The sequence below is a fragment of the Falco rusticolus genome, chromosome 5 (genome assembly GCF_015220075.1).
Source record: "Falco rusticolus isolate bFalRus1 chromosome 5, bFalRus1.pri, whole genome shotgun sequence".
Classification (NCBI taxonomy): Eukaryota; Metazoa; Chordata; class Aves; order Falconiformes; family Falconidae; genus Falco; species Falco rusticolus.
The window spans coordinates 71,619,519-71,639,356 of NC_051191.1; the positions used below are offsets into that span (position 1 = coordinate 71,619,519).

General features: G+C 36.3%; 2 protein-coding genes across 2 annotated transcripts in view; one reads left to right on the forward strand and one right to left on the reverse strand.

The window, feature by feature from the left end:
* Positions 1 to 7,701, forward strand: part of PIK3C2G (phosphatidylinositol-4-phosphate 3-kinase catalytic subunit type 2 gamma) — a 208,249-nt gene extending 200,548 nt beyond the window's left edge. The window contains 2 exon segments of the mRNA XM_037390442.1: positions 937 to 1,062; positions 6,788 to 7,701. Coding sequence (XP_037246339.1) covers positions 937 to 1,062; positions 6,788 to 6,940 — 279 coding nt within the window. The 3' untranslated portion in view covers positions 6,941 to 7,701.
* A 2,170-nt stretch (positions 7,702 to 9,871) lies between these two features.
* The window catches only part of PLCZ1 (phospholipase C zeta 1), a 48,371-nt gene continuing 38,404 nt past the window's right edge, over positions 9,872 to 19,838 (reverse strand). The window contains exons 10-13 of the mRNA XM_037390141.1: positions 18,190 to 18,362; positions 14,982 to 15,114; positions 13,106 to 13,255; positions 9,872 to 9,954 (exon numbers count right to left, since the gene is read on the reverse strand). Of these exons, the coding sequence (XP_037246038.1) occupies positions 9,872 to 9,954; positions 13,106 to 13,255; positions 14,982 to 15,114; positions 18,190 to 18,362 (539 nt within the window). The remainder of the gene's footprint in view (positions 9,955 to 13,105; positions 13,256 to 14,981; positions 15,115 to 18,189; positions 18,363 to 19,838) is intronic.

The following is a 19,838-nucleotide window of genomic DNA, read 5'->3' on the forward strand; positions in this document are numbered from 1 at the left end:
TATGAGTTGTCAGGTAAACTTGCTGCCTAAAATGCTTTTAATATGATTAAAGTTACTGATATTTAGATATGCCCCATTTTGTGCTTTCTGATTGCATATTGTGTTACCAACACAAAGACTTCTGCTTAATTACAAGCTAAGCACTAAGTGACATATATTGGCAAGACATCTTGTGTGTTTTTTTAAAACCTTTCAGACTACCAACGTGTTTTCTGAATAATGGCAGTGTGGGGTTAGGAATAACCTTACAGCTGTTCAGAAGTTACGAAAAAATGCTCCACACACCAGCATTAGGCTATGACTGAGCCTGGTTATGGCTGTGATCATGAGTAGTTACAGTAAGATGGAATATCTGGAATATTGTTCAGTAACCTGAACTGAAAAATTAAAGAGTTTGCATCTGTTTGATGGGAGAGATCAGAAAGACTGTTATTACAAGAATACTGTTCTGCCTATACTGCTTCAGGAAATGCTCCTGACTCTTCTATAGTAATATGCTTTATGAAACACCCTTAGAAACGATCAGTTCTCCCCAGCATCAGCACTGCTACTTAGGGGTTAAAATCAAGAAGAACTGACTGGCTAGAATCTGGTTTCTATGCGTTACTCTGGAAAGTGGAAAGGCTAGACTTTTTATCAGATTAAGCTGAGTTCAAGTACAATCTTGAGGATTAAGGGGTTTTCCATCAGAACATTAAATATTAAAGACAGGCAATTTTACCTTGTTCTTGTATTATTCCATTTCTATTTTTCTCATTCAGTATTAAGGTGAATTCTAAGAATTCCTGTTGTTTACTGCACTAGCACTCCGATTTAGCAGAGAGAACAGTGAGAATGTAAAATGTTTCCGTGTCTGCTTAAAGTCCAGATTTCATTTGGTACTTTGTTTTTGTTGCTAGAACATAAGAACTTGTATTTATGACTCTTGTTTTTCAGCACCTTCCAGATGGCTCTGCCCCAAGTGCACATGCTGAATTTTATCTTCTGCCAGATCCTTCTGAGGTCAGTGGAAGGAAAACAAGAACAGCTCCAAAAAGCTCTGACCCTACTTACAATGAAATTGTAAGTACCATTCACTTTTGTCCACCGTTTCTTGTTTGATTTTCTTTGCCCATTCTTGAAATAAAATAGTAGAGCATTTATCACTGTTGCAATGAGTATGATCAAACAGAAAGAACATATAAACTGAACCACAAATGGGGACAGTCCTCTGCTTTGCATCTTTCTCAGAAGTGAAACGGTCTCTTGATGTCTCTCTTTTCAGGAAAGCAGTTGGATTATTCTTACACCATAACCACAGCTACATGTTAGCCCAATGTAACCAAGAATCATTGCACCAAAACCTAGGCTGTTTTCATAGCAGATTTATACAATAACATAAAAAGTACTAATTGAACAGGTGCTGTTATTCAAATTCACATTTGAAAGTAGACAACCAAATTGGTTGTCACTATCCTAAATTATAACACAGTAGTAAATAGTCAAGTTCTTTTTACATCAAAATGCTAGCAGTTCACAGCCATATATAATTATTTTACATACCACTGAAGCGCTCAATGTCTCTTGGGTGAAAAGAAACATTTGTATGGAGAAACATTTACAAATGGGAAGTGGCATAAACTGTGTTCTTTTTTAAGGGCAGATGAGATTCAAACAGTAGGTGGAATTGGAGTTTATAATTATTACATGTAACAAATCTCCTAAAGATCTCAAAGCAATTTAGAAATGCTCTTTGAGCAGGCTTAAAGGAGAAGACATGGAAAATGTTACCACTCCACCCTGTTTCATAGATAAGGTATGTTGAAGTTAGTCAGCTGAACCTAAGTGTCCTTATCACCTAGTTTCCCATCCTGGGGTTTTAATATTTTTTCCCTTTCTTTTCCTGTGTCTGTTTGATTAAAAAAGATGACTTCCAGTTCATCTGTAAGTAGGCTTCTCGAGTAGTATTGCTGCTAACAGCTGAGACAGATTTCCCTGCTTTTGGTACTGCAGTGGAATAACAGGCAACTAGGCTTTATTTTTCTGTTCTTTCCTTTTTTTTGCAATCTAAGAGACAGTGGGATGAGTCTCATTGACCTGTCTAAAGAAATTCCTTTACATCTGAAGAAGATTTTAAACAAAGAAATATAATATGATTATATAATAACATTCATTGTAAATATCCAAAATGGACTACAGACAAGAACCAGCCAGCAACACTGGAAGATGATTAATTACCTTTCTAATTATTAGATCAAGTTGAATGCAAGAAAATCCAAAACCCTGTCTGCATTCAGACAGCAGTCACTGGGAGGAGATTTAGTTGTGGTTAATGAACATTGCATTGCTGTTAAAAGAAATGCCATGAAAACTTTAATACCCTTTATTCGTAACTTACAACCTTCTTCACAGATGCTCAATCTTTTTCACCAGGAACTGCTAATCACAGTGGGGACATATGGTTCCATTGAACATGGACATTTCAAACCCAACGCTTGTGCTGTTCACAGCTCTGTTCTTCCATATGTGATGTCATTTTGTATGCATTTTCTGTCCAAGGCTGGTAGACTGAGGCAGAAGCCACCCCAGGGAAGAAAAGCTACTAAAAATATGTCAGCTGTCTTTTAAGTTATTTAGTGTCCAAAACACTGTGTACAGAAATTCACTAGCCTTTTTTATGAGTTCATAAGTTTTTATTAAAGCCAAATAGCTGGAAGGAAGCTGTATATTAATTTCTCTCTGTCTTTGAGACTAAGAAAATTCTGAAATGTGCTTCTCTTGGGTATTTTTGTTTTTAGGTTTGTACTTTTCTTGCTTATGACTGCCTACAGCAAATTATCAGCCTTGCAGAGTGCATTTTATTTTTGATTTTTACTCGTGTGAGAGTAAAGATGTGAAAGTCCAGGAGGGCTGACAATAGGATGAACTATACCAAATGTTTTGGAGTTGCTTTTAAAAAGCACTCTTTTTTTTTTTTTTTTCCTTTATACCTTTACTTAGATTTTGTAGTTTGTTGCATTCACACTGGTATAACCATCAAAAAATAATGGTTGAGAAGAGGAGGAGAAAGAACACAGAATAATGGAATGCAGTGTAAAGAGAAAAAGAATAACATGCCTGCTTATAGACCACAGTTAGGAACAAATAAGAGTAACTCAAGAGAATGCAAAGTAGTTTAGTGAAAAGTAAGAAAGTATAAAAATTGAAAATAAATCTGAGTAATTTAAGTTTAAATTCTTTCCAAGAAAAGCCACAATGACCAGAACCAGCAGCAGTGGGGTCTTGCTCATATGTATAACATTTGCCCTGAGACACGCTTCAAGGTCTCACTTGTCTTCAGTTTGTCTCCCGAGTGCCTGCATGTATGTGCACCCATTAAATGCTCAAACCTCCAAGAGAAAACAAAGTGTGCATTGCCATAATGAAGCCAGAACAAGAGCAAACTCTCTCCATCCTGCCCTTGGGGTGTGGCCAAGTGTGAGCAAATATACCTGGGCCATACCAGTCTGTGTTATTGCAGTTGCTCTCGGAGCAGAGGGGACACTGACCTGCAACAACCAGAATAGCCCCAACAAGCCTGGGGGAGAGGGAGGAGGGGAGCTGCACCAGGAGCTACAGCCGATCCCTCCAGCATCGTGCATCAAAGCTAATTTGGACAATTAAGAGCAAATCTAGGAACTGTGCCATGACTACCTAAGGAGAAGCAACTGTCCTGCATTTACAATTAAAATGTCATTAGACTCCTGTAGGTCAGCAGTGCTTCTCTATTTGGAGCTAACCAAATTCCAGCCCGAACTGTCCCACTTGATTTCCAGCCCTAATATATCCACTTGAATTCCAGCCCTAACTGTCCCACTGATTTGCTGCATGGCCATGTATAATTCGCTTCCATTTAATCTAGCTGTAAAAATGGGAGGCAAAGATTCTTACTACACAATCATTTCAGGATTTAACTGTTCTAATTGATTATGAAATTCTGGCAGGTGATATTTGTTTTATTCACCTATTAATTCAGCCATCTCCAGATCTTTCTTCTGTCCCTACATCCTGATGATACATACCTTGCTTCAGCTGAATTTGCAATACCATTTTAGAAACAGTTTATTGGGATCATTTGGAAGTCACCCACCCTGCACTGTAAGGTCTGCCACGGCACAAAGCTTAAAGCCTCTTTTTGTCCAAAAATTGAAAGTTCATTACCTCGGTTCACACACCTGTTATGGTCCACTATACTGAAGATTCCTTAGCTCTTAAAACTTACATGTGTACTTTTTAGTGATTTAAAGCAAGAGCTCAAGATGATATCTTTAATGTATTGGCAAAGAAACAAGGCACCTTTCTACGGTAACATTAGTATCACTTCAGTAATCAAATCATAGATTTATTGTAAATGAAATTATAGCTTACTGTGCCTGTCCTCGCTTTTCAGATTTCTTCCATCATTTCACTGAGATTTTGCTGGGGAGATGTCATTGGAGGACAGAAAAGCTGGAATTTTTAATTCACATACCATATGGTGAAATAGGCACAGTAAACATCAAAACTGAAAAGCACCAGGTGCAACTTTTGTGACAGCAGTTCCAAACTATGATTTCCAAAGGTTTCTAAAGGGAAAAGTCAATGTTGTTCCCTGGTAAGACCTTTCTAGAAAAAGCCAGTTAAAAAGAGAGTCGGGGACAATTTTTCTTTCCCGCACAACCTGTGGCAGTGGATGTTCATCCCCACAGCACTGATTATCCCCCCACACCAGAGAGCTTGGTGTCCTGTCTCTTTGGTGCTCATTGTGACATCCCTGCAGCTTTCAGTGCAAACAAAATCACCCTGTAGTCCCACAGGGGCAGTTGAGGCCAGCTAAGGTTGTCTGGGAGAACCAACAATTTTGTGTGTCCTGGGTCCACCCATGAAGTTCAGAACCACCTTTCTGTTGCCACTCAACATGAGGAACATTGCTGGCACTGAGCCTTTATATCCTTGTCTGAAGGACATCTCCCATGGACATTTCTGCTTCTTATAACTGGAGGTACAGAGAGGACTCAGCAGTCCAGCCTGTGGAGGTCTGAGCTAGAGAGGGCTCAGTCTGACTTTTCTTTTCCTCAGCAGTGCCATATGTATAGACTGCATTCAGATTGCACAGTAAATCCAAGTAGGTTGCATGGCAAACACCTTTTAGGCAGTTTCAATTTCCCATTCTCCTGAAGTGACAGTATGTCACTGCATTTGCTTTTTAAACTGCAAAGAAAGATTAAAATTTAAAGCATTTTTCATTGCAACTAAAATAGCAAAAACATTTCCAACCATACAAATTTTAGATTAAATGTACTTGTCTCACAAAGCTTACCTTTCAGGCCTGAAACTAGCTGAGAGCATTCTTTCACATTTTATCAACCCACATGCAGTTCACTCAGCAGTTTTTGATTAATGCAGGGACTGAAACATAGGAATCTGTTCTGAATGCAGCTCATTCTTGTTAGCCTATTACTCCAGATTGGTTTTTTTTCAAAATTCAGAAAATACACCATTCACATCTCATACTTAAGCTTGGTGTATTCTCATAACATTAAGGTAATTTCAAGGATATTTTTAAAACTATAGGCCCTAATAATTTTCTAAAGAGATGCTAAGGAAGCAGTATCATTAAATTTCAGAAGTATTAACAGCAGTTCTCAAGTAACAGAAACATCCAAACTTAGTAGGTTCCACTGGCTAAACTGGATCCAATCTCAGAAGTGTTTCACATCTGCAACTTCTACTGAGTGGGCTAAACTTTCTGTCATATTTAATATTTGATGATTCCATTTAAAAATGCAAGCATTTTTATAATGGGTATATTTGGATACAGTTACATCCAGAATAATGCATAAAGTTATTTGTATTAAAATAATAACATTTATACAGACAATTTTCAAAGGAAAATTATTTTCTTTTTTATTTGGGTTTGTTGGACGTAGAACAGTTACGAAATTTTATGGAAGTCTTTCTTAGAAGAAATTTTGGTTTTCTTTGGCTTGATCTTTTTTAATTCTGCATGTAGCACAAGACTTAATCACAAGCACAGTACTAAGAAAAAATATGAAGTACTGTACATTGATAGGATGCACCTTTATAAGACATATCAATGCACATTAATGTTGCTTTAAGGCACTATTAAGGAACATGTAACAAATACAATATAGATAGTTTAAAAAACATTGACAGCAAAGCTTTTTTCTGGTTTCTTTCTGATTTTTACAGAAAAGCAATACCATTTAGCAAAGTACCTGCTATGGAAAGATATTTAAAAATTATAATATTCCACCCTTTTACAGAATTACCTTTCTTATGGTTTCATGCTGCTGTTCATCATGAGTATCCTCCACCTGAATCTCTCCTCCAGAAAATTTTCTGCATTATCATTCCATGGTGAACTTCATGGAGGATCTGATATTTCTTCACATTTGAGTTCAAAATTCAGCTTAAGTTAGAGTTCCAGTTTTCAAGGGAAAATTATGTATACTTTTTTTTTTCCCTCAAGCATTGTGCAACACAGGTTTCAAATTTATTTACAAATGCTAGGTACTCAGCTTTCACAAGCCTAAGCTGGCAGAAACTTTGTTATATAAACTATATCAGGTCAAATATATTTCTGAGGTAAATGCACTAAGTGAATTTGGCTCATGGTTAGTAGTTTATAATTCTGGGCAGCAGTTTAAAGCAGTTACTTCAATACAGCGTTCAGGAAGATGATTACAACTTTGTAATAAGTGTTTTGCCTGTCAACTAGATTCACAAATTCATATTTTTTTTTCTGTTTCACTATATATTATTTCAGGTTGTGTATGACAAAGTCACAGAGCTCAAAGGCCGTGTACTGAAGCTTGTTGTGAAAAGCAAAGGAACATTTGTGGGAGCTGTTAACATTCAGCTGAGCAGTGTCCAGTTAAATGAAGAAAAGTGGTATCCACTGGGAAACAGCATAATTTAAATGTTGTCTAAGATCATTCAATTATTTATCCACTAATATTTCTTTATCCCATTTCCCACGGTACATTTTGTCTCAGTTGCCCTTGAGAGTATGCAGTCATCTGCTGATCAAATGCCTTAACATTTCTAATCATAAGGCTATTGTCTTAAAATTGCTACCATCTTCCTACAACAGCTTGCTGTCAGTGTGCATTTAAGAAATAGCATCCTAAGAACTTGTAGCAGCATGCAGGAAATTCTTATGAAAGCAATTAAATTTTGAGGGGTTTTCATATTACATAGTACTGTAAAAATACTAAATTCTGTACACATCAAAGTGCGGGGCCTCATTCTTTGCCCGTTAATTCCATTGACTGTGTTGAAACAATACTGATAAAGGTGTATTTAATCGGCACCTGCTATGACCCCACCGCATATGATGATTTCACCAGAGAACCATGGGATGGTTCCATGGGTGCCAATACATTTCCGATGTCTAGCAGATTTCATGTTAAATCTTATACAATCAATATGTTTAAAACAAAAACAAATACAAAACTTAAAATCTTTGCACTTTACACATTTTGTGCAGCACATGTTAGTGTGTTTTTAATTTTTTACATAATGTAACATTCAATCCAAGATTTTCATATCTCCATAAGATATGTAATTGTTTCTTTTATTCCAACATCCATGAAGCAAATGTAACTGGTCATTTGTGAGAAGAAAGGAGGGGGTGGAGAAGCTAATATTCACCAATAAATAAAATATATTAAATGTGAACTTTCACTGTGGTATTTATTTAAGATCATGATATAAAGCATCTTTGTTCACCAGTCTTACTGCATTGCATTCCTATGCTGCATAAGGGGATCAAGTCAATACATGCACTGACCTCAGGGCTATAAAATGTATATATACATCTTAAACTATGAATGTGAGTGGTTACTTTGAATTCACTGAGGCTAATTATGGGCTCTGTTCTTCAAAGCATTTTTACCTAAACTAAGGAAGTACTTAAACAGACCTTCAAACATTAAGCATATGAGCAGCCATAATGAACTGTCCATTATTGACAACTTCTTACACACACATAGCTGACCAGGACTACATATACCTTTCTAGGACAAAAGCACATTTTTAAGGCACAGGAGATTTGTATGATGATTTGATGATTTCTGATCTGATCTGCTGTAAAATTTCGAGTTACCATATACTAAGTAGGTCTGACATTTGTCCTACCAGGTGAGAAAGTGGTCAACAGAGGGATAATAACGCCAGAAGGGGAAGATAATTGTATCCTTCTCCCAAAGGGCACTCACAAATCAGTCTTCAGAAGGTGATATTTTAGAAAGCTCCTGAAGTGGGACTAGGCTTTTTATTTAGGAAACTAAATAAGCTGGAGGTTTTCTTAGCATGAAACCAATTGACTATGTCACTTGGTCAGTTTTTATCTGAGAATAAATTTCCCCAGGCAATCTGGTATATCTAAACTCCTCCTCAGTAAGGGGAGGTGGGGAGAGCTCTGTATATTAATATTATTAGTATTCTTCAGAGCTGAAAAAAGCTATAAAATATTTACCACATGAAAGGGATATTGGCTAGCATACAGGTATAATCACTACAAAGATCAGTAAGTCTAACATTTTAGATTATAGGCTCTCCTGGGTAAGGAATCAAGTGATTTCTCAGTCAAGCACAGAAAACGCATTGAGGCCAGTTTACAATGTTATCAAATTACCTGACCTTACAGGTCAATATTGATTCTAGATTCTTCTTAGTCTACTGTCTTTGTTGCCTTATTATAACTGTAATGTAATTTTCTAATAGTAGTATTTCCTGTTTTATTTCCTAATTGTTATTCACCACATGCCCTCATTTTCCATCTTAGAGCAACATTAAATAGAATAGCATTAAAATGACATTAAATAAAAAGAGCATTAAAATATAATATTATCAGAACTGTCTGCAAATACTGTTTGTGTTAAAGAAAGAAACCTATCAATACAACATCCTTAAAAAAAAAAAAAAAAGAGCACATTTGTTTGAGTAACAAATCTGCAATTAACTGGGTAGATATAGCCCTATGGAAACTCAACAATACTTCCATTTTGTAAGGAAGATGGCAAAACCGTGTCTTATGGGCAAGTTCTACATTGATAGCTATGTCAGGCAAGAAGTTGTGGTCAAGAGCTCTTAAATCACAGAATCAACCCTTGCCTTTTCTAAAATGATTCTAGTTCACGTCAAAGCATCGTGCTTCCTATTTCCTGAGTTCACAGTAAGATGTATCCTGAGCTCCCTGCTGCTATGAGGAACATAGCCCTTTACAAATCAGTCCCTGAATTATTTGTCTTTTTTCAGCAGCAGGAGGTTCAAGACTAAGCCAAGAAAAGGTACGGATATTTACATCTGACTTTTTATCATTTTAAGAGCTGGTTATTTTCCCCAAATCTATTTTTCCAGGTAGGAAAGTTACAGTGGACATTAGAGAGATATAGCCCAATCAGAAGCTGCTGTTATAAATTTAAAGGGTACATTGTACGTGCAATTTTTCTTGTACCCTTGGAAAGTTAAATGGTAAGAAATTTTGTCCAATATAAATAAAAGTATCAATGTAATATGTTCATAATTTTTCAGTTTCAGATCATAATGCTAGACTATTATTCTCACTCGGTAATTAATCATAATTTTGAAATTAGCTGCAAATGAAATTAACAACTGAATTTTAAAAATGTCAAAAAATGTTCAGTCTTTATGAATTAGTTCTAAATAATGGTAAGGCCATTACTTATTCAGGATACCATTTACTTACACAAGAATTCTCATTAGCTTAATAAAATCATTAAGAATGTGCCACTCTGGAAGTCAGACCACTAAGTTGTTGCAAACCTAGTGATGCTTTATTGAGTAGGGTGTGATCCTTCAGAAGAAGCGATACTGCAGAGCATCATTAATAGTACCAAACATGAACAAACAACGATGCAGGTTTGAGATTGGCACCATCTTTGGACAACAGGGGAATGTTCCGGTAACCTGTAAATACAATGATACTATATTAGTGTATTAACCGCAAACACGAAGATGTGTTAGAGTGTTTTTATGATCTACCATGCAAATAATGCATAGTTTATAATTCTCTAAATAACTCTTTAAAATAAACTGAAATTATATAGAACTCAAATCGGATTTCTACTTATTTTCTCCTCTACATATACATTATTTAATTTCTGACATTTTTAGACACAGAGAGAAAAATGCCGGTGTCTTTCAAGATGTGGTGTTTTTTCAAACTGAAGACTTTTAGCCCAGTGAAACACAGGGAGAGTGTACATTTTAACATCCAAAGATGATGTGTGCTGCACATATTGTTCTGATGGCAAACTAAAGAACTTGTAATTGAACAGTGACAGTGGCTTAGAGAAGAATGGCATTGCAGCAGTAACACGCTGGCCAGCTGAGACAGGAATAAAGTGTAGTATAAGATCTTCTACCATGACATCTTAAGTCTATTAAGGATCTCCTTTTACATATGAGTGATTCCCAGTACCAGACATAAGGCATGCTTTAGAAACTACATGTTGTTGAATAATTTGGAGAAACTACAGTACTTAACGTCAAGCTTAATTAACTTACCTCCAAACCCCCAAACCTCTATTGTTTTATACGACTGTAAATGTCCATTGTTCCATAATATTAAACAATGACACTTTTTATTTTAAAGAATGTTCTGTGGTTTATCTGTGTATGTAAAACTGCAGTTATATAAGTATCTGTTACGAATAAGTACATTCAGAACTGCAGTTTTCAAAATCCTTCTTTAGGTGTGTCTGGATGTGTGTGTAGTCTTTGGGACGCTCATTTATCTGGGTTTGAATTTTCTTGATTCTTTTACATGACATAAAAGCTCACCTGGCATCTAAGGTTCAGCTTCTGGGCAGCCAATATTAAAGCTGAGTCCAGGCAATATACATTTGAGATCAACTTTTAGAGCATGCGCACAGTATGTTGAAGATTGGGTTTATTTCCTATCCAAAGATACGCTTCAACAAATAAGACTCATTTAAAGAAAGTATTCTAGCTCCTAACTACAAAACATTCTACAAAGTATCCTGACAGAAGGAAAACCTCTTTAATATTGAAATTGTTCAAATTTGTATGAAATAATTAACTACTCATTCACTGAGTGATAGCAGTAATAACTGAATTCTTGTCCTGTGTTAGTATTCTACATAACATACTCTTTGTATGTTATATATATATATGTATATATAAGGACAGGGACTGTAAGCCAGGACGCCCCTCCTCTTGCCTTTAACCCCCCAGCTAGAGATTTATTCTCACCTTCAGCCCTTCTGAATATACCTACTTAATCATTGTGTGAAAAATCAAATACTGCTACAGGTGGGCAGCAAGCATTCTTCCCCACTATAATCTACAACTGAGTTGAGAGCCCGCTGCTGGGGAGAGAAAGGAAGGGATATATACATTTGAATCCCTTCAAGAGAAAATCCAGGGGAGGGTAGCAATGGCATGACTTTGTCCCACTGCCTGCCAAATCAAAAAACAGATGTAAGCACTTAGCTTTTGGAAGCAACTTGCCCTCAGGGGACATCTCAGAGATATGAATCCTAGGGAAGGAGGGACAGTCCTGTAGTACAGATTAAAGCAATCATAGGAGCTGTGAAGAGTAAGATTTAAATCATAACTCACTCTTCAGCTTGGTTAAGATAGTTCTTTCCTAAGAAATTTAGACTGTTGTGACTTCTTCTGTAAGACACATTTTCCCCTTTCACTATTTAGGGCACTTAGATACTTAAAGCAAAACAATGTTTCCAGACCTGGAATCCAGAAGTCTCAACATTAAGCATTGCAATAAATTTTGAAATTACCTGTCAGTTCATCTCTTAGAAGCATTTTATTTAAGCCTCTGGGCATCTTGATGGCATTACCATTTTTTTACATTGTTAAGTGGGGATTAGGCTAATTTGCTTGACACTTTGTAGCTTTTGTACCTACACTTGTTTCCTAGCATTTTTAATTACTCCAGTCAAAATCTGCATGCTCATACTTTTCCAAAATATGAATCTTCCATTTGTGACCAAAATTAATCATACAGGCGCATTAAAGAAACACTGAAAAATTATACCAGCCGCCCCCCAACACCCAAATTGATGGTTTTATAAGCATATATAAGCTTTAAAGTCTGCTATTTAAATTTGTCTCACACATCATGAGTTGGTGTTTGTTTCTTTTTTTCATTATCCTGAAATATTTAAATAAAAGCAAAGTAAAAGGTGATCAGTGTAAAAAATTACGTTGGAGAAAAGCAAGGGTGCTTTAAGAGTAACGTCTTTGTTCTTGTGTAACTCCTTAACCTCATCTAAGAATCACAAACAGCTTTATGACTTCAGAACCTGGAAAGAAAAAGCCATTAAAAGCCCTGTTAAGCTTGATAAAAAAAGGCACAGTGCCTGTTGCCAGCTGCAACATTTTGCCTTCACATCTTCATTCACTAATAAAAGTAGTTTGTTTGTTTTGTCAGAAATAGCTTTGGAAATTCAATATAGTTAAGAGCCATTTTACATAAGCCATTCTCATTGGCCTACTGACTTCTGTGTCTGCTCTTTATGTGCAGCCTATTAATCATGTAAGATTTCAGAAGCTGTACCAGTACAAGAAAAAAACACTACCAAGAAAAATACCATAAATATTTTGCTTAATTTATACTCTTCATTCTCCACTCTGAAAACTTGCAGATAGGTTACCAAAGTTTTTTTGGTGTGTTTTTTTTGTTTTGTTTTAATTTGGCTTGTATTGGGGTTTGGCGCTAAGTAGAAGATGCACAAAACTGTTGCCTTTATATTAGTTCTGACTAATCTCTCTTCCTGTTTCCTATTATAATGAGTTAAAATACCATCTGAACAGTTTCTATCGAGAATGGAATACTGCAGTTGGAATAATTAACTGTTATTAATATTCTTTTGGTTTCTACACCATGGATTTACATTCAGAGACTACAATGACTCTAAAAAAGACGAAGAGTGCAATTTTTCCCAATGGTTATATAATTCTCCTTTAGGAAATAAACATAATGCTGTACTCCATCAATACTACGGTCATGATAAAAGCCTAGAGTGTTGTAGGTTGGTTGAGCTGTTATAGGTGGCTCACATAAAAATATTACCTTTACTCAGGCTCAGCAATGGTAAGGTGTATTGACCAACGAATTCATTTGAAACCAGAGAGATCTCATCCTCCACACAGAAGCGTATCAATGCCAGTTCTGGTACTTGGACAGTAAAAGAAAAGGTTTCATCCCATCTAGGGCTTAAAGCTAATGGAAAGAGGAAATACACAATATCAAAATACCATTTCATTTATTCTACTTAATATCTGAATTATTGTGTCTGCTATTACTGGTCTGACCTGGTCAAGATTTGTTCTTTTCCCCTAGATTTCTGTACCCATTTAAATAAATTACACTTCCACTGACTTCAGTGATATATAAGTCACATTTTTTTTATAGATTATGGAGTTAAAACTGTCAGAGGGGAGCTCTCAGAATGTAGCAAATATGGAAAGCTTGGGACTTGCCTACAGTATGCAGGCCAGCACCTTCTAAGGATTTGTCATGTATTAGCTACATAATAATGTAAATCAAAAGCCTAATAAAGTTGCTGTCATCTATTAGAAGAGAACAAAATGGGACAGCACTAGCCAGGTTAAGAACTTCTGCTCAACTTAATTTTTTCTATAACCATATCAGTTTCATGTTTTGCCAAAGTATCTCCTTTCACAGTGTTGAAAATGAGGCAGTAGCTAAATAAATTAAGGTAGTAAAGTGATCACTTGACTAAAGATACAAAAAAGAAGTTGTGGAACAGGAGGGCAGTGCTTTATCTTGAACAATGTTCATACAGAAAGAAATTAAATTCAGGGGCCGATTTAAAACAGCAGCCATTTAAAAAAGAAGAAAGGAAAAATAAAAGACAAAGACACAGAAGAAGGGAGCTCACAGGGAACTTTTAGTCTGAGCATCAAGAAGATCCATATGATAAAGTTAAGGGAATGCTCAAAGACAACTACGGAGTACACACTTTACCTGTCAAGCAATTAAGGGACTAGTTCAACTAGAAATTTCATATGAGCTAAGTGATGAAATCACAGAAATTTCTTCAGTAAAAAATGTCGTTAAATTTACCAATTAGTGTACTGGGTTTGGCTGGGATAGGGTTAATTTTCTTCATACCAACCTGTATGCTGCTGTGTTTCAGATTTGTGACCATAACAGTGTTGATAACACAACAGCGTTTTAGCTATGGCTGAGCAGTGCTCACACAGTGTGAAGGACTTCTCTCTTTCTCACTCTGCAACCCTCCCCTCCCCTCATCCCAGCAAGTAGGCTGGGGTGCATAAGAAGCTGGGAGGAGGCACAACTGGGACAGCTGATCCCAACTGACCAAAGGGGTACCCCAAGCCATATATCATGCTCAGCATAAAAAAGCTGAAGGAAAGAAGGAGGAAGGGAAGATGTTCAGAGTTACAGTGTCTGTCTTCCCAAGTAACGGTAACACATCACATAGTCCTGCTTCCCTGGAAATGGCTAAACACCTGCCTGCCAGTAGGAAGTGGTGAATTAATTCTTTATTTCGCTCTGCTTGTGCGCACAGCTTTTGCATTAACTATTAAACTGTCTTTATCTCAATCCAAGAGCTTTCCTCTCTTTTGCTCTTCTGACTCTCTCCCCAGTCCCACTGGGGGAGATTGGGCTCTGTGAGACTGAGCTGCCACCCAGGGTGAGCTCACAACAGTGAGTAAAGGCAGTGCATTCCATCTTCCTTCACAAGAGTGCTACTAGCTAGGAGTTTGTTCTTCCTTAACCTATTAGTCTACAAAAATGGCACATAGCTTGAACTTTTTGTGTCAGAAGGTTCTAGTCTAGAGAGAAATAATTACAGTGTCTGTAAGTACATAATAGCTTCTTGTGATGAAAAAAATGGTAATTCCTTATAAAATATTATTGTGCTTTGTTCGTAGTCAAGAGAATAAGGCATGCTCACCATTGCTTTTTATAACACTAGATCTTTTTTTCATTTGATCTTCTGGCACACCATAAATTTCTATCTGCACTAAGGGGTCAGCTTTGTTAGTCTTCGACAGGTTACTGGGTGGTAACTGATGACCACTGATGAGCTGGAAAATTAAAGTTATAATGCATTGAAATAACTGTAAGAATGAACTTTACATAGTAGCCATAGTAACAAAAACTGTTCCAGAGAAAACTAATATAAGAAGCCTATACCAGCCATAAACTCTTACAAAAATACATATTAAACACAATGAAATTAAGAAGATGGTTCTTACCATTTGATTTAATTCTTGGCTAATTTCATAGAATCATAGAATGGTTTGGTTGGAAAGGAACGTTAAAGATCATTTAGTCCAACCCCCCTGCAATAAGCAGGGACATCTTCAACTAGATTGGGTTGCTTAGAGCCCCATCCAACCTGATCTTCAATGTTTCCATGGATGAGGCATCTACCACCTCTCTGGTCAGCCTGTTTCACCGCCCTCATCATAAAAAAGCAATAATAATCTGATATCATGCTTCAAAATATAATTTTCACATTTTAAGTTTTTATTCGATAACATCATTAAAATTATATTTGGTTATGATGAAAAATAATACTGGTGGAGAAATCAGTCTCATGATTTTTGCATTTTCTGACATGAAGCTCATGAATTCCTATTAAAGCTGTGTCTAGTGGACTAGCGCTAACACCCACAGTGATGTCAGCATTGTGTTACAGGGTATGTAGCAAACTCTCTCACCTCTGTGCCTTCTCTTTCACAGTAATACATAAAAACTATGCTTTTAGTAGGATCCCTGATGTTTTTCTCCTTAATTTAGTTAGCTATGCGGAAATTTTGCCTCAGACTCCCCTGTAATCTGGCACCCAGCCTAAGAAAGGATTTATGAAAGCCACAGCTTTGTCTGCTTTCTATCTATATTTCAGGACACCTAGGAGATAATAACCATCTGTTCAGTGATATGCTTTTTAGAAATCAATATATGGAATGTATCTAGAGCAATATACAACCCTGAAAATGTAGGTGAAAGATATGGCTGTTATAATCCAGATCTCAGGACTGAGCAAAAATCATTATGTTCTTACTCCCCGGTCAACCACAAAAACAAACAAACAAAAAAATCAAACCCCACAAATTCCACCCTTTGCTTAGATATTTACTGTAACACCTCACTCCAAGAAAAGTTCTAGTCTGAAACAGCAGAACAGTCAGTGGCTTAGCAAACCTTGATGCTGTCCCCTTTCTTTCTAGAAAATAGCTACTGCCTTCACTGGAAAGCTTTGCAAGACACAAACACTGATGGATGGCCCACTTAGAACCAGGAAAGGTTCTTTGACATGCCCTAAATGTCATGACAAAAATTCAGCCACATTGGCCAAGTCTTGCTTCCCGCTCTTAACGCATTGATAGAGCCAGTGGAAGTCTCTCACAGGACAGGAAAAGAGTGAGCTCTTTCCAGCACACTATAACCCCAATCCATAAATCCAATCAATTTTTAAGACCCAAAGTGAAGCAGACATACAGAGAGGGTAGTGTATAACGTGGTAGGCTCAGAAGTTTCCTTATGAGGTACCTTGAGTATTTATATTTCTGCTTCAAAGACTATCTGCTTTTTGTTGATGGGAATTACGGCACATGAGGTTAAGAAGGATATTGAACTCAGTAAAACTGGGCCCTGTGTGATTTTGTGTTCACTTATATTCTTCTTTTCATTCATTCATTCATTCATTCATTCATTCATTCATTCATTCATTCACAGTCAGTCTGAGAGATTTGACCCCTAGATGTTTTATATCTTTGCCCTCTGTTAAGTAATTTCTCCATTCATCGTTAGTAACTCTTCTTTAGCAGAAACTGTTTTCCCTTTGACTCCTGCTCCTGACACTTTTTATCTTCAGCCACCACTCCTGTTTTTTCTGCTGATTCAATGAATGAGACACTCTGTGCCCTACAGTCCCTCAGCTGGTGGGATGTCATTGCTTCTTTGTATCCTGCACTACCCAGCCTGTCTCAGTCTATGTCCTCAGTCTAAAAAGCTGCCTTTCTCTTTTCCAACTTTTTCCAGACTCAGACATTTCCTTCCCTTTGTCAATATTTTTCCCTGTCTCCTGCATTACAGCTGGGGATTTTTCCTCATCTTAATTAATTCCAGCTTTATACAAATAAGGACTAAAATACTTGATGTATATGCATGGGTGCTTGAAATCATCCAGTAATGTCTCTGCATAATTGGAATGCTCACTGTTAGGACTCCAAAAATGTTCTTGATTAGGTACATGCATTATTTAAGTATTTTATAATTGTTATTATCTAATGTTTTATCTCCACTATTTAATTCTCTGAAAGAAACAAAATAGCAATTACATACTGATTTTATGCTTATTAAATAACATTTATGCAAGTAGTATACTTTTTAAACAGAAATAGCACTTTTTCATTGGGAAAAGATAGTTTTCTAACTAGTGAACAATTATAAAACATCTACTTGACCTCAAAAGAAGGATTTTGCTAACCCATTATTTTTAAATGGCATGTATTTCTAATATTTTTAAAAATTAAATCAGATTTTAATTTGGGGAAGTGGACAGAATTCAAAGGCTTATTGGTTCATCCCTCTTTTACACTTATTTATATAATTTTAGCCTGAGAAATAGTCTTCTACGTATGTGTAGAAAGATAACGAAGCTTAAAAGAAGTATAAAGCTTGTTATCTTACCTTTAAACATTTCTATTTGTCAATTACCATTATAGCACATGTAGTATTACTAATACTTAAAGAAAATAACACCAAAAGTGCACATTCAGTTTCTAAGTTTTCAGAGTTCAGTCCCCACAACCGTAACTGACAAGTCCCTTCATCACTGTGTTTGTGACACAGTGCAAGTTGCATTTCTTTACGCAATACTGTGAAAAATCATGTACTTTTACAAACTTGCATAACTTCTGAACATCTATATATTTTTAGCAAACAGAAGTGAATTACAGATGGGAAACCATCCAAGCAGCAGTAGATACTACATGAGAGTTTTAAAATGTTGTTAAAAACCAATATTCAACTTCTCAACAACCAGGAATGAAGTAAACATGAGGAACCAATAAGAGTTAACAAATAGGTCTCAACTACATAACATCTATTTTCACATTTTATGCGACAGACCAACAATTAACTAAGCTTACCGTTATTGACAGAGACATTGGTTTGCTGTATCTTCCCACATTGTGTGGAGTAAATGTTGAATTGTGATTTCTCAAGAATTCTGGTTTCAGAATATAGCCACAACCACCATTGTCTAGGAATTTTCCATTTTGCAATTCCATTTGTACTCCTGGTGTCTGGAAGTTTAAGGCCACTGTAAAATTAAATAAATGTTGGGTTTAGTGATTGGAGCTGATACCATATTATAAAACAGCTGACAGTAATAGTAAAAACAAAAGTAAATGAGATTAAAATATGTGTATCTTTTAAGTCGCATGTAAGATCCTGTTATTTCTCTTAAATTTAGCAGTATTCAATAACGAATGATTCATGCACAAAAGAAGTGCACTATTTAGGACTGCACCATGTTTTAAGGACTACCCTATAGATCTTTTTTACACTGTCATGTGTTGTGTGCTTTCCCTTTTCTTTTAAATTAGATCTCGCAGAATATGAAATGAGAGATCTTTTTTCTCCATAAGAACTAAATTCACGTATTAGTTTCTCTACAGTGGCAAGACCCTGCACGCTGAGCCTGCTGTCAAAGTTCTGATGCAGAAGGCAAGAGCATCGGATTGTAACTAACCTTGGTTATGGTGCAGAATTTGTCACAAAAGCATGTCACCCAGAAGATCAAGAAGCTTTAGTTTAGAGTTAGAATATTCAGTGCAAATACATATAAGTTTATAGAAGTAGAATTTTAAAACTCTTCTTAAATTTATGTGAGCAAGCTCTTTTCAAGCTTAATCCTCCAGTACTGGTGTTTATTGATAGTATACACCTGACAGATTTTCCTTTCCTTGGCAGCTCAAAATATTTTTGGTTTGCTGCAGCAGCAATAATAAAATAACACACTTCTCATCAACAGGATATTGTAATTCATGAGATAAAGCCAACATTGCAATAGACTTCTTTAATGAAATTTTCCCCTGCTCTGGTACATTGGAGCTTCCTGTCACATTCAAAATAGAAAATGCACAAGTCAAATCAGTGAAGTGGTAACATGACATGTGTTAAATAGGAAACGATAAAAAGTCATTTACTTAATGGCTTGGTAGGAAAAAAATGAAGACTTTAAGCAGCACAACTGACTCTTCATAATAACTCAAGAAGAGGACCTTATTACACATTTTTATTAGATAATATGAATGTATTGAATGAACATTTGGAAGAATTCAGAAATCCTTATCTCATGTGAAAATGCAAGAAATTTGGGTCTGTTTCACTGAAAAAAAAATTTGTTTCTTCACTGCTTTGATGATCCTTCTAAAAAAATCCTGTAGTAAATGACACATAGGAACAGATCTGTAGAGTGAAGCAGCTGGTACTATGGACCTAATGTTTGCACTATGTATGTTTTCAGTGAGGTTACTTCAGAAGAGCACTAGCCTGGTCCCATGCCCTCAATACCAATTAGAGGCTGGAATACATCAAGTGCTCCCAGAGTGCATCCTCTATTTCATCTGAAAGGAATCCCATCTGTGCTAGATAACATTGGTCTGCAACAGGAACCAATGTGCAGTAAGTAGGAACAATTGGGAAACTTGCCTAAAAATCACCCAAACCAAGAAAAAAATACCACCACCAAAACACAACATGCACTCCTGATTTGAACGAAATGTTAATGTAG